The 16,263-nt window shown below is 33.4% G+C and overlaps 1 protein-coding gene across 1 annotated transcript in view; it reads right to left on the reverse strand.

The window, feature by feature from the left end:
* LOC129226205 (synaptotagmin-15-like) overlaps positions 1 to 16,263 on the reverse strand; it is a 167,190-nt gene that overhangs the window by 20,948 nt on the left and 129,979 nt on the right. Inside the window, exons 3-5 of the mRNA XM_054860805.1 lie at positions 10,665 to 10,792; positions 8,893 to 9,121; positions 262 to 355 (exon numbers count right to left, since the gene is read on the reverse strand). Of these exons, the coding sequence (XP_054716780.1) occupies positions 262 to 355; positions 8,893 to 9,121; positions 10,665 to 10,792 (451 nt within the window). The remainder of the gene's footprint in view (positions 1 to 261; positions 356 to 8,892; positions 9,122 to 10,664; positions 10,793 to 16,263) is intronic.

The raw sequence follows: 16,263 nt of genomic DNA on the forward strand, positions 1-16,263 counted from the left end.
CTACCACATCCTAAGCTTTTCTTAAACGTGTTACAGAAATATTTATGTGTTGATGTTAATTGTTGAGTTAGATATAATAATGAAGACATAATTACTACGTTTTCTTTTTCTAACAGTCACTAATTTGTCGAATAGAACAAAATTCTTCACAAGCACTTCGCCTTTGAATTTGTAAAAGTTTGGATAATTTTAAATAATGAAAAGTACATGTAGTGTGTGTACATTGGTTTGGAACTTTTAAATCAAAAATTAAATTCTTACTTGAAAAACAAAACTCTCTTCAAATTTAGGGTTGCAGGTCTTTTTCTTCATTTTCGTTTGAACATACCTTCTTTCATCGGGCAAGACATACACCCTGGTAAAGAAAACTGGTCTTTAAAAGTTCTTCATTGTAACATATTGAAAGAAGAAGAAAAGAAATTACGTATAACTACTAAAATAATACAACTTCTCTTGACTAATATTGGTAGTTTTACAATTACAGAACGAATGTTAATCATTGAAATAGCATCGATTAAACATAAAGTTGAAAATTACCGATACCATGGTCGTTTAATGTAATGAATTTCGAAATCCCCCAGAAACTTTCTTGCTTTTAATGTTTATAAACTAACATTTTATCTGAGGAAAAAAGTCTTTGAAACACCTCTTATGTGAGAATTTTTTCTTCGATTTAAGCGAATTTTTGGAGGCATTTTCTTTTGAGGAAAACTAAAGACCTTGTATTTGTGAACACCGTAATAATATATTTCTGTTTACAGTTTTAAAGCTGTTTTCGGAATTTGTTGTTTTTGTCCACACTTGTATTTTAACAACAATTGTAACATTTAACAACAATTGTTTTGTAAATAAACAACAAAATGTGTTCGATTTTATTATTTTTATTCACATTTTTTAAAATTTCCAATTAACAGCGACCAATTTTTTTCGGCTTCTTTTCAAAAAAATTACAACTAATTTTTATGCGGAGCTATTGAAACTGCTATTCATGATACTAAATTGTATTAGAAAAGAGAACAAAAAAATATATCTTCAGCATGCGAGTGCATCTGACAGGAGCATTGTCATCAAACTTTGCCTTCAGCAGAAATGGGAAACTGCATTACGCTTAATTCTTACGTCTAGTAGTTACGAGATTAATTTTCAAAAATATCTTTTAAGGTTTTACGGTGAATGAATACAGTTAAAATAGGAACAAAAAAAGATAGAAAGAAATCGGCTACGATTTGTTTTTTGTTTTGACTAAAAATACTCCCTTTTTCTTTCACTTTTAAACTTTACTAACGAGTAACGGCATAAACTTGTTGATGTACTTCTTTTTCTGAACAATGGTCACATCGGGGACACTGAATCCAATGGTAGACGTTCAATTTTACGCAACTTGCCAGTTTTCGAGAAAAAAAGGTATCGAAATCTTTACTAATAATAAAGCTGAAAGTCTTTCTGTCTGGATGTCTGGATGTCTGTAGGTTGTTTGGATCTCTGTGACGCGCATAGCGCCTAGACCGTTCGGTCGATTTTCATGAAATTTGGCTCAAAGTTAGTTTCTAGCACGAGGGTGTGCACCTTGAAGCGATTTTTCGAAAATTCGATTTTCTTCTTTTTCTATTTCAATTTTAAGATCATTTTCCGGAGCAAAATTATCATAAGATGGACGAGTAAATTACAAAATTATCATGACGTGGAATGGGAGAGCGAATGAACATAGCCAATTGGCGAGAAATTCGTCATCCATTATTTGTAAATATACAGGCGAACCGAATGACCTTTTAATTTTCAACTACGGGTAAAGCCGTGCGAGTACCACTAGTATAGCATAAAACGGCACATTTCAATAATATTAGTCTCGGAAGTTATCTTTTGCAATGTGTATGAGCCTTTCCTGTAGTCATTGGTCATTATCTTACATAGCGTATTTAGTTTAAATTCCCATAGACTAAATTCGGTATCCATGTATAAAATAGTCTCAATTTAGTTCTAATATTTAAAAGAGGCATAGACACTTTCCGAATGCTGTCCGCTGCCCTGAGACTAACACCATTAAAACATGCTCTCATTCTATGACAGCATATTTCAGTGTAATATTGGAAACATTCTCATATTCTATGTTTCAATCGTGTATATCTCGAAAACGGAAAAGTTGCGAGAAATTGTCCCCCCCCCCCTTATCCAGCACCAGATTTAGTGTCCATGTTTAACTTTTTTTTGATAAAACATAATCATACAGAACCCTCGCAAGGTACCATAAAAATTGTCATTTTAATCTAGTTTTTGAAAGTTTGTTTGAGGTTACTACCAGGGCTGCGGAGTCGGATAGAAAATGGCCGACTCCGACCCCGACTCCGACTCCTGGATTTTGAAACGTCCGACTCCAGATTTTTTTTGTTGTATTTTTTCAATTCCCGCTCCCTCTTCAGGAAGGGGGAAAAACCACAAACAGAGATTGAAATATTGATTCCTTTTCATGAAAATTTCGCATTTTGTATTTTATTGTAAACCCAAGAAGCATACAACATTAGAAATTCAAGTTAAAAATCAAATTTTCTAATAATTACGAGTTTAAAAGTGAGATGACTTAAAAATACCATTTTTTTCAATAATTTAAAAGGATTACTTGTAATTTGCCTCCTTTTAATGTTTAACAAATACATATTGATAAAATCGTGTGCTTTCAATTTTTGAAAGTTGCAACTTGAAAGCAAAAAAGCTTTTTTTCTAAGTCTAAATTCTTGAGAGGGGGTGGCTTGTCCCGGGTGACACCCATCTGGTAGGTGTTAAGTTAATTTCAGAGTTTGTAAAAAAAATATAAATACTTTAATTCTGAAAAATATCCCAAACATATTTTAAATTATATTTCACTAATAAAATTTCGACGAAAGTAAGGCACATATACGTCAGGAGCAAATTTTACACAAAATGCGGCAGTATACAAATTTGTACAAATAGCTTTTACTATACCTATATTTCTTCTTTGCTAAATTTTTAGTTTAAATTTTATAGTCTGCTTTAGAATTAACCTTAATATGAAGATTTTAAGATTAACTTCAATTATTGAGTGTTGTAACCAAGAAATCACCTACACTTATTTTGTTTCATACTTTTTAAGGAGAATTAAACATATAGAAATGGTCTTAATAATAATAATAATAATAATAATAAAAAACACTAGATTATTTCATCGGATCTTTTAGATACGTGCTTTCAAGCCAGAACTTATTTGAATTTGCCGAACACTCTCAAAGTTTTCCACCCGAGCTACGGGCCTTGACTTACTAAATTGTTACTTTCCTTTAACTATTTTATAACTGAGATTGAACAAAACACTATATTTCTAGTTTTATTTGAAAGTGATTACTTGAAAATGTTAGGCAACAAAACCGTTTGCTGACAATGTAATAGAACCAATTGGTAGTCAGTTTTTAAAAAATGCAAGGAGAGTCAGTGAAAATGAAAGTAAAAAAAAAAGCCCGGAGTCGGAGTCGGCATGTTTTCTAACGACTCCGACTCCAACTCCTTTATCCCAAAATCAGTCCGACTCCGACTCCGACTCCCCAGCTCTGGTTACTACCACTATAATTTTGTTTTCAAAAAATTTAAAGTCAATTTTTAAAGAATTTTGTTTTAAGCAAATGACGCCTTGTTTTCTAACAGGGGTAACTCGGCGACAAACTTGCTAAAGTTATTTTTCGCACTAATATAATCTGTATAATATAGTTTATGTTTGCTGCTTCAATTGGAGGGCGCAGTTAAGAAAAAAATTGATTTTTTGAAATTAAAATGGGGTTGCTTCCGAAATTTTAAAAGTAGTTTTTTTTTCTGAAAGAGTATGCTGAAAAACATAGGATTTAACCATTTCATAAAATAATTTGACAAAGTTTAATACTTTTTAACAATTATTTAAATAGTTGCGCAGATTGAAATTTATTTTTTACGCTTCTGCGCATGACATCACAAGTGATGAAATGCCATTCAGTGATGCCAATAGCGCACAGCGCAAATTATCATACAGCAAAGCGTAGACATTTAGCGCGGCAATGGAGTAACCACCAAAGTACATCACTTGTGACGTCATAAAGACCACGCCTTACTTCCAAAATCGGACGTATTAAAAATTAATTAAAAAATAACTGTTCGGAAAGTATTTTTTTGAGGGGGAGGGGGGGGGGTTCCATTTTTTTTTTGCTCATTCTATCTATTTAAGTGACTAAAAGTAGTACTTTTAACTGAAGGAAACAACCCTATTGCAGAAGAAACACTGTTTTAAATATTTACTTACTACTACTGAGAAAAAAATTCAAAAGAAAATACCTTTTCTAGCATTATATTGCTTAAAGCATTGAACATGAAGATTAGTATTAATTCTGGAATAATTTTCGAGTAGAATTGCGCTCTGGAACAAATTATATTTGCAGTTAAGCATCATTTTTCAAAAATATATGCTGATTCGGTCATTAAATCTCGGCTAGATAATTGATAATTACTTTAATATGAATTCTTTTCACTAAGCTCCTTTTTAAACATACACGGAAGACTTACTGAAAAAAATAAAAAAAAAAAAAAATTTAGTGTGCATGTACTTAAAGCAGTATTCTGATTGCTTTTCTTAAACGCAGTTCTATGATGTACATTTGAGTGATTGACGGTCCAGCATAAAAATGTATAATATGATAAATAGTAAAGTATTAGAGTGATAATTATATGGAAAAAAGAACTCATCGTAGGTTGAAATGTATAAACCCGTACATTAAAGACAATTGTAGGTAAACGCATTAAAAAGTTCTACAATGCCTTTGTTTTCTCCTTCGTTCTTTGATTGAAACATTAGGAATCCGTTTTCTTTTAAAGGTTTAGGCCTAAAAATCAAGATTTAAGTTCATCATAAACTAAATTTGTAAATAGAAAAAAAACTAATTAACAAAACATAACTGTATTGCATTTGTTATAACAGGAATTACTTCCTTTATTTTAAACAAAGTTTAAGGATTGTCTAACAAAAGAACTGCCATCGCCAACCTACATTTTTGGAGATGGTTTTGATCAAGGATGAATTACATGTAATATGGTATTTTTCTAAAATTTTCAACATCGTAAAGAGTTGAATTTTCCCGTTCTTAAAGTAGGAGGGATGCGTTTTCATCACGATTATCTTCAACAATGTATTAAAACTTGTTCCTTTAATAGATGCATAGTACATTATTATCAGTTAGAAAAAACATATACGCGGAATAAATAATTTATAATAGGATTTCATATATCAGTTATTTTTAAGAAGAAAGGTTTTTTTAACTAAAAAATTCGCTTAAACGTACTTAGTGTAACGGAATGGTAGACTCATATCTGACAAAGAGCGTGCAGCTTAAGCAGCGTTCACCAGGTAGTTTTATAAACTGCTTATCACCGCATTCTGTTTTTAAAAATATATGTTAATATACGTATCTACTTGGCTCCTATTCTTAACTGGAGTTTTTGCGAACTTGTTAATGAAGTTAGATAAAATAACTTTGAAAGAAACAACCGTTTTTACATGTGTGGGAAGATTTTTGCAACTCTTCTGTTTCCAAGATGGATGTGAAATTTCCACATCCAGGGTGGATGTGGAATATGTGTCCGGTATATAAAAGTGCCTCAGAAAAGAGAACTCAAGAGGAGTAGGAAGCGGATACCCTAAATATTTTTTTTAGGCGAACACCCTAAATATTTTTTTCTTCAATATGCATGCTACCTTTCTAAAACTTTATACGATTATTAAATATGACTTAACTAGTCGTATAAAGTTTTACTACTTACCATTTTGACTACTTATTTGTTGAAAAAAATTTTAATCGTTTTTTTTAATGGAAAAACCATATTTTTAGCAAAAAACTACCATTTTCTGAACACTTCCAGTGCATTCACTTTCTTATAATTTTTAAAAGTTTTTGTGTTTATCTCTTCGTTATGCACCAGTGAGTGATACAACCTTCCAATTTAGAAATAGTTTACTAAAAACAGGTTTTATGGGAAAATGTTTGAAAAATCCCCTGTGTTTAGTTAATTATTATTTCAAAGATACATATTGCTCGCACATTAACTTTTAAGGTTTATATCAAAGTAATATGTTTAATTACTATTTTTGCAAAGTTTCAAATCTCTAGAGTTAAAGCTTTTTTCGCTAGAGGAGTTGGCGTAAATAAAAACTTTGAAAACGCGGTTATGATAAACTAAAGAAAGAAAAAATAGAATTTCAGTTATAAGCAGCGCATTTGAGTTCAGTACATTTTTTCTAGTTTTCTTAATAGTTTATCGATTTAAGAAAAACTGCACATTTAGAATGAAGAACACTGGTGCTCTCTAAATTTCTCAAAATCGCAAAAATGGAAATTAGGTTGTTCAACTACCTTAAACAGACAGGTTACTACAATTCCACGGGAATTAGAATAGTACAATTGAAAAGTACTCTGGACGTGTTTGTTCCTCGTACTTTACGAAAAGATCGCAGCAGTTATTGCAACCATAAACTTTGAAAGTACTCTGGACGTGTTTGTTCCTCGTACATTACGAAAAGATCGCAGCAGTTATTGCAACCATAAAATTTGAAAGTATTGTGGACGTGTTTGTTCATCGTACCTTACGAAAGGATCACAGCAGTTATTGCAACCATATATTTTGAAAGTACTCTGGACGTGTTTGTTCATCGTACCTTACGATTTTATGCGGAGCTATTGAAACTGCTATTCATGATACTAAATTGTATTAGAAAAGAGAACAAAAAAATATATCTTCAGCATGCGAGTGCATCTGACAGGAGCATTGTCATCAAACTTTGCCTTCAGCAGAAATGGGAAACTGCATTACGCTTAATTCTTACGTCTAGTAGTTACGAGATTAATTTTCAAAAATATCTTTTAAGGTTTTACGGTGAATGAATACAGTTAAAATAGGAACAAAAAAAGATAGAAAGAAATCGGCTACGATTTGTTTTTTGTTTTGACTAAAAATACTCCCTTTTTCTTTCACTTTTAAACTTTACTAACGAGTAACGGCATAAACTTGTTGATGTACTTCTTTTTCTGAACAATGGTCACATCGGGGACACTGAATCCAATGGTAGACGTTCAATTTTACGCAACTTGCCAGTTTTCGAGAAAAAAAGGTATCGAAATCTTTACTAATAATAAAGCTGAAAGTCTTTCTGTCTGGATGTCTGGATGTCTGTAGGTTGTTTGGATCTCTGTGACGCGCATAGCGCCTAGACCGTTCGGTCGATTTTCATGAAATTTGGCTCAAAGTTAGTTTCTAGCACGAGGGTGTGCACCTTGAAGCGATTTTTCGAAAATTCGATTTTGTTCTTTTTCTATTTCAATTTTAAGATCATTTTCCGGAGCAAAATTATCATAAGATGGACGAACTTTCCCGTTCTTAAAGTAGGAGGGATGCGTTTTCATCACGATTATCTTCAACAATGTATTAAAACTTGTTCCTTTAATAGATGCATAGTACATTATTATCAGTTAGAAAAAACATATACGCGGAATAAATAATTTATAATAGGATTTCATATATCAGTTATTTTTAAGAAGAAAGGTTTTTTTAACTAAAAAATTCGCTTAAACGTACTTAGTGTAACGGAATGGTAGACTCATATCTGACAAAGAGCGTGCAGCTTAAGCAGCGTTCACCAGGTAGTTTTATAAACTGCTTATCACCGCATTCTGTTTTTAAAAATATATGTTAATATACGTATCTACTTGGCTCCTATTCTTAACTGGAGTTTTTGCGAACTTGTTAATGAAGTTAGATAAAATAACTTTGAAAGAAACAACCGTTTTTACATGTGTGGGAAGATTTTTGCAACTCTTCTGTTTCCAAAATGGATGTGAAATTTCCACATCCAGGGTGGATGTGGAATATGTGTCCGGTATATAAAAGTGCCTCAGAAAAGAGAACTCAAGAGGAGTAGGAAGCGGATACCCTAAATATTTTTTTTAGGCGAACACCCTAAATATTTTTTTCTTCAATATGCATGCTACCTTTCTAAAACTTTATACGATTATTAAATATGACTTAACTAGTCGTATAAAGTTTTACTACTTACCATTTTGACTACTTATTTGTTGAAAAAAATTTTAATCTTTTTTTAAATGGAAAAACCATATTTTTAGCAAAAAACTACCATTTTCTGAACACTTCCAGTGCATTCACTTTCTTATAATTTTTAAAAGTTTTTGTGTTTATCTCTTCGTTATGCACCAGTGAGTGATACAACCTTCCAATTTAGAAATAGTTTACTAAAAACAGGTTTTATGGGAAAATGTTTGAAAAATCCCCTGTGTTTAGTTAATTATTATTTCAAAGATACATATTGCTCGCACATTAACTTTTAAGGTTTATATCAAAGTAATATGTTTAATTACTATTTTTGCAAAGTTTCAAATCTCTAGAGTTAAAGCTTTTTTCGCTAGAGGAGTTGGCGTAAATAAAAATTTTGAAAACGCGGTTATGATAAACTAAAGAAAGAAAAAATAGAATTTCAGTTATAAGCAGCGCATTTGAGTTCAGTACATTTTTTCTAGTTTTCTTAATAGTTTATCGATTTAAGAAAAACTGCACATTTAGAATGAAGAACACTGGTGCTCTCTAAATTTCTCAAAATCGCAAAAATGGAAATTAGGTTGTTCAACTACCTTAAACAGACAGGTTACTACAATTCCACGGGAATTAGAATAGTACAATTGAAAAGTACTCTGGACGTGTTTGTTCCTCGTACTTTACGAAAAGATCGCAGCAGTTATTGCAACCATAAACTTTGAAAGTACTCTGGACGTGTTTGTTCCTCGTACATTACGAAAAGATCGCAGCAGTTATTGCAACCATAAAATTTGAAAGTATTGTGGACGTGTTTGTTCATCGTACCTTACGAAAGGATCGCAGCAGTTATTGCAACCATAAACTCTGGAGGGTAGGTTTCTCGCACGGATCACGGAAATGAGCAGACGCTCTCCGTCCGGTTCATACTGGAGACCGAGCCACAATCTTCCCACGTGACCTTCAGGGAAAGATTCAGCTTCTCTCTGTTCATCATCCCTCTTCTCCACGCTGATGCGATAGAGCTCAGGATTTAAACCACCCAATAATGCTGGACCTGTAAAGCAAAAGAAATATTTAGGTCACATCAAGCTTCAGAAAATCAGAACTTTTGACCCGTCCTTGAGGACACCTATTGAGGATTTTCACTCGATCTCAAAACGCCGTTACACTTCTTTTAACAATATTTTCAATACAAGTTGTCTCTGGTGATACAAGTTACCTAAAATTCTTGAGCCGTTAGCCATCTTCTCAGGAAACATAGATAATGTTTAAACGTGTCAAAATGGTTGTCGTAACGGAAACAACCCTTTACATTATTTATGAAACAAAGTGTGCTACCACGAATTCTACAATTCAAATGCTTCTCGTAATCCGCGCGGTAGATATTTTAAACGTTATTTGATGTACACAAATCGATTGCCAGCAAAAGAAAGGACAAAATTTGCATTAAACTGCAAGACAAGTTTTTGCTTTTGACGTTGTTTTATTTTTTTTCACTTTTCAGCTCATAGCTATTTATTTGATTCTCAGCTACTAGTATTCATGTTTCTAAATAATCTTTTTTTTAATATCGGACATGACGTCATACTTCTTTTTCATACTATTCTCGAAAGTTATGGATCGTATCGTAGAGGAACACAAGGTTGAGAATTCTTTTTTTTTTTCTACAGAAGAATCTCGATTATCCGACATGCTTTCACAGGAAAGTTTTCTTCATTTTTATTTCGTTTTTGTTATTATTATTTTTAGTAAAAATTTATTGAGGTTAATATAATAAAAAATGAAGACATTGTTTGGTATTATGAGTCTCTATAGCAGCACAAAAATCGTTGATGAGAGTAATATGTATTCAGTAAGTTACCGTCCTATAGCCAGGGCTTAGGCATAAATACATGAAATACACCGCCAGCTCAGTCATTCCAGCCGAGGACTGCAGTTTCGTGCTTATTAGCACTCATCAGCCCGGATTAGGAAATAACTGAGCTGGAGGTGGAAATCCTCTTAAGGAAGCCAAGAGTGCCAAACAAACTGGTACCTAATACAGAATTAGCGCAGACCAGACGAGTGCCCGAAGCAATGGTTCGGTTCAACTCAAAGATTGAAGGCAAGGCATGGTATATTCAGTAAGTTACCGCTCTATAGCCAGGGCTAAGGCAGAAATACACGAAATGCACTGCCAGCTCAGTCATTCCAGCCTAGGACAGCAGTTTCGTGCTTATTAGCACTCATCAGCCCGGCAGAGGAAGTGACTGAGCTGGATAGGGCGGTAACTTACCAAATATACCATGTCTTGCCTTCAATCTTTGAGCTAAACCGAACCATTGCTTCGGTCACTCGTCTGGTCAGTGCTAATTCTATATTAGCTACCAGTTTGTTTGGCACTCTTGACTTCCTTAAGAGGTTTTCCACCTCCAACTCAGTCACTTCCTATGCCGGGCTGATGAGTGCTAATAAGCACAAAACTGCTGTCTTCGGCTGGAATGATTGAGCTGGCGGTGTATTTCAGAGTAATATGTATTCAATTTTTCAATTTTAGTGACATTTCATTCATGCAAGCAAGAAGTAACTAGCAAAAATAGATATTCAGAACAAGATACCTGTATCGATCATAGCAAGTCTTGCCCACAATGGCTTATCTGAACATTCGCTGGAAGGTGACACTGAAGCAGGACTCACTAAGCCTGGGGGTATACTAGGGAGAATAAAATCAATGGGACGTTGACTGCTGCAAAAGAAAGCGGAAATTGTCAGCTATACCTACATACATATTGGCAAATTTATAAAACACACTGGTAACAAATTATGCATAAGGAGACTTAAAATAGATAAGAATAGTCAAGTGAGAATCTAGGGACGGAATAAATATTTTGGCATACAGTCGAACTCGCTCAATGAATTAGTCATCTTGCCATGAAAAGATTTTCTAATAAGCGGGATATTCTATTATCCGGGATTAAAATGACTAGTTTAAGCGATTTGGTGCTTTGAAAGTTCATTACATTAAACGGGATACTCTATTAACCGATATTCCTATAAGCGGGCTCGACTGTACTAAAAGTCCTAAAAATCATAGTAAATACATACTATAACTGATTGTAAGAAAATATCACTTAAAAGAAAAACTCTGCTAACTTTGTTGCCAATATTTTTTTTAAGATACAAATAGAGGCACACTCAGGTAAATTAAGTTACAATCAGTAGCTCCAAAAGAAAGAAAAAAAACTGAACAGTCGAAATTTAAAACGTTTAAACCATCTATTCCGTATCACTCAGCTGTTTCATATTAACCTCCGTTTGCAACTTTAAAAAAAATATATTTACAACAAGACAAAAAGTTTAGCAGAGTTTTTTTTCCTTCCAAGTGACAATTCCTTACAATCAGTTATAGTATGTACTTACTAAGATTTAAGGATTTTTATTAAAAAACCTGTCAAGTTATTTTTAGAAATGTAAATGGTATTCTAAAGTACAGTTCTCTAATCTATTTCTATAAGTACCATTCCTAGAAATAAACAACTGTTTAAATCTCTAGAAAGTATTTCAACAAGATCATTTTGCGTAGCTCTAAAACACTTCATACCTTTAATCCATTTGAGCTAGTTGTGAGATAGATAATTATTCCATGATTACTTTCCGTACGTTTATGTATGCAGTCACGTCGTTAGAGTTTCCTCATTTCCACGAAGAGGGCAAAATCTAAGAGCATGTATCAAATGACGGCTCGTTCGTTCGCGCTCTGCTAAATGTTGCAACGAGGATATTAATGATTCTACTTAGAGGTTTAATGTAGATAGTATTTACTGAAATACCACCTACAACGTTTTTAGCAGTTTATTTAAGGTATTTGCGTGGAATTAAAAGGTAGAATTTGCATTGGAGTGGAACTGGCGAGGAAAAGAAAGAATTACAAAAATACATTATGGTGTTTATGTTGGACTAATGAAAAACACTTCCAAAAAGCAGAGTGGATGGTAAGAGGAAAAAATACGAAGTCAGGATAGTTGAGGAAGTACTAATCAAGACCACACATGTTCATCCTAAACAGTGTTTCGGAGTTCACGAAAAACGTGTTTATAAATAACGTTTTGTGGAAAAATTTATTTATGTATTTATATGGGTTGATTTAGTTTCATTAATATTTTTAAGAGCAAGCTTTAAAATGTAGGGACATCAATAAACTTGTAATTAAACTTTAAAATTGGGAAATGTCTTCATTTGATTGAATGCAATTGACATGTTTGTTTTTAACGAGTCAAGAACATAAAACATTCACGGACGTCCACCATAACTTCAACAGCAAGTAGCACAAAGTTCGACCGTGTAAATCAACTCCATGTCACGTGACCAAAATAGGGGCTTCCAATTGGCCGAATGTACATGTTTTTCAATTGAACCAAGCCTGCGGACATTTTCTTGTTTGATTTAGGACTCAAAGTTTAAAACCGTGTTTTAAATACGGCATGGTTTTCTGTTATTGAAGCTAAAAATACAGTGTTGTAGGGACAGGAACCATCCTTTAATATTTAAATGAGCTGCTAACTTGTTTTTTGGTAAAATTAGACATGTGTTACTTCGGTCGGTACCGCCTCAATTACGTTTAATACAGCAAAGCTTGAAATCTATTCTGCAGTCAGAATGAATGTTAAAAGTGATCAAACCAATTTAAGGAAAACAATATTGATTTAACTAATAAAAAGGGTAGAAGCTTACTATCTAATTATATTATAAAAATTTAATGTTGGTGTCGTAGCAGATAATGAAATCATTGAAATGTTATGACGTAAAAAAATCTGGCTCAATTTCATAATCCCCGTTTAAAATTTCGAGCAAAGACTGAAAGAGCTATAATCGTATAATTTACAATAGATTAAAATAATGCAAGACTAGCATTATTTTACAAGTTTGTTGCATAAATTTTTTGCATTCATTCATCAAAATTGTTTGAAGTTAACAGCAAGACCTCAGCAGTAAGTAAGGAGTATTTTTTAATACTTGAGAAGATTTTGACACAATCGCCAAATTTTGGCCAATTATAGTTTTATTCTGATAGCATCAGCTAGCTAGAAAAAAGCTTATTGCCGGGAATATTCAAAGTGAATACACAAGATAAGTCTGATTAAAAAAAAAAAACAAACATATTTTTGAAACTACTGCACATATGATCTACTCTACTTTCTCTCACACATGCACTCTACTTTCATGAGGCATGAAAGTAGAGGAAAATATCTAAGTGTTGCTTTCAAATGCAAATGGTCGATGAATGAACCTTTTATTACAAGACAAAGTTCCACGAGCAATTTCTTTTTTTTTCATAAGGTTAGGTCAAAGTCACTCTTGATGCCAGAAACAACATCACAAAAACTTCAAAGAACGCATTTTTGGAGCATTACAAACCATTAACAAGTTGATACTCTTAAAATGTGTGAAACAAACTGGATTACAGATAAGATGCTGTCTTGTAACAAAAGGCTGAAGTATCAAACATTTGAAATTGAACATTTTGCCCAATGTGCTCATACATTGAACATTTGTGTAATTAAACTCAATTGAAGAGAGAAAATTAGGTATATTTCTCTTTAAATTCATGCATTATTTATTGTAATATGTGGAGTAATTTTGAAAATATGATTTTTGGATATCTAGTCCATGATTTGTGCTCACTTTGTATTGTTATTGTAAGCATATTACTGAATCCGTATGTGCTGAATTGTAATGATGCAGAATTTACGCGGATCAAAAAAAGCAAAAAAAAAAAAAACAACAACCCTGATTGCAAAGAAACCGCATGCTGAATATTCCCGGAGCTTGGTGAGCGATACAGGGAGAGGTAGCCCCTTCAGACACAAAGAAAGAAAGCAATATACTTCCTTAAAAGAAATATCGTATAAAGGATAAGTTATACATGCAATTCGTCCTTGTAGTTGACTTATCAGTCTGGAACAGTCAATAACTGCGCTCAAGGCGAACGTCCTTTCGCTGTAGCTGATATAACCAACAAGCTGGTAGCTAAAACTAAATAGTCCAGAGTTTGAAAGCAATGGAGCAGTTCAACTCAAAATTGAAGGTGAAATCTTAGATAATAAGCAGTGAGTCACCAGAGTGCAAAATTTATTTTAGCCACCAGTTTGTTGGTAATCTCAGCTTCAGTCAGATAATGTCTGCCTCCATCTCGGTTATTGATTATTCCAGACTGATGAGCTCATAGTGAGGACGAAATTGCAATCTATGGATGTTAATTAATAGCGGGTCATTAGTGCATTGCAGGTAAGTCTGTCTTAACCCTGGTTTAAAGGTCAGTAGCTTGCTGCTTGCTCCTTTGATTTTGGTTACGTGCGATGCGTACGTAGTTCGTACTACGTGCGAAACGACGGCTCCGTAGGTAGTTTCCTTTTTTTTACGATACACAAAGAAAAATTACATCGTTGCAAAGGAATTAAAAATTTGTACTGTCCACCTCTGGCAAGTTGAGTTCCGCTGCCCGACCAATTAAACGATTCCATTTGTTGAAATAGGGATGAGGAAAAACGGCTTAAAAACTTGCGGCTTTAGTTTGCAATGTTATTGCCAATTTGGCGAACAATATAACTCAGGTAAGAAATAACAAGCGGCACAGGATTTTCTCTCCAATAAAAGGGTTGCAATGGTAGCCCAACGCTGCGCCTAATAATTCCTTTCCGTACTGATTGCTCTCGCTTGAGAGAAATGAAGATTCACACACACACACACACACACACACACACAAGGCCATAGCTTTACTTCTCAGAGGTGGACAGTAATGTCTCGCAAGGGAGATACGAAGACTTTTTTGCACATTGGATCACGTGGGCACTTTGAACCAATAGCGTGTCAGAAACGTTCACTACAAGAAGGAATGACAATAATGATTCACGTGGACCCATTGAACCAATAGCATACCGGAAACGTTCCTTCGAAAAAGGAATGGCGATGGAACCTTTCATCTGTGAGGATTTAAGGTTTATATAAATAAAATCAACAATAAGAAGCTCAAAAGTTTTTCTTCTGAAAAATTTAAAACTAAAATAAAAATGTATAATTAACATGAAAAAAAAGAGTATCAATAAGATTCGAAGAAAAATATAGGTTTCAAAAAAAGATGAAGGAAATACGAAATGATAGAAAGTAAGCACCTTTTACATACGAAATAAACAGGAGATAGTATTTATTTGCAGTTTTTTCTTTTCCTCCACAATTTTATTCTCATGAATTTCTTGATCAACGCAATGGGTACCGTGACACGCTATCTGCCGACAACAAAGACAATAGATTGAGAAAAGCTGAGGCTCGGCAAAGGATAATCAATAAGCGAAATTGGTAGTTCAATAATTCAGCAATTACTTTGCACTCTGTAGACCAAGATGCATTTGCACATGCTAAAACGTAAAGAAACTTCACAAAACTACTGTCGTTTGCTACCTTTAAAAATCCTTTTTCAGTGGCATTCTTATGAGTGATTTGAATTTCATGAGTGCATTTGTGAGAACATTTTAGAAGTGGGAAAAGAAACTCAATTCACAGATCCCGAAATATCACCATGCTATTTCATTTTCTTCTACGAATAAAATTTGAATAGAAAATGCGACATTTTTTGCTGTTTTCTCAAGGAAATAGACACAATTTTTGAATATATTCATATTGCTTAACACTCTTGCCCTTACTTTTTCGGAAAAGAGAAGACCCAGTAGCCTATATTTAAAGTGTGTATATGTTTTCGTAGTAAAGATTTCGAAATCGTAAAAAGCATTTTTGAAATCCGAAAATATTTCAGAATAAAACGCATTTGGAAAAATATCGTTCGTAGGAATTTTTTCATCCATATAGGGTAAGTGCTCTAGTAGTCGGTCAATCTCCAGTAGTCAGTCACGAGGACATAAAAATGCTTCTAAATATAATTTGAATAATTCAAAATCGGATATGACGCATTTCCACATTCATTTACTTGTCCCCAAGTATCATCCAATAACATTGACGTTTTAATTACTTTTCATTAAGTAGTAATGAGTCATTTTATTTCAAATGGTGTGTCAATCATCCTAGTTTGCGATTCTGCTTATTTTTTTGTTAAGAAGACACATCATCTTTAAATGTTAAATCCCCTTCCTTTTTTCGTAAAACTGTAAATTCGCTTTTACTTATGTTTTAATGGATTGTCACAACACTTTTTTTAAGTACTAACGA

This window comes from Uloborus diversus, chromosome 7 (assembly GCF_026930045.1).
Source record: "Uloborus diversus isolate 005 chromosome 7, Udiv.v.3.1, whole genome shotgun sequence".
Classification (NCBI taxonomy): Eukaryota; Metazoa; Arthropoda; class Arachnida; order Araneae; family Uloboridae; genus Uloborus; species Uloborus diversus.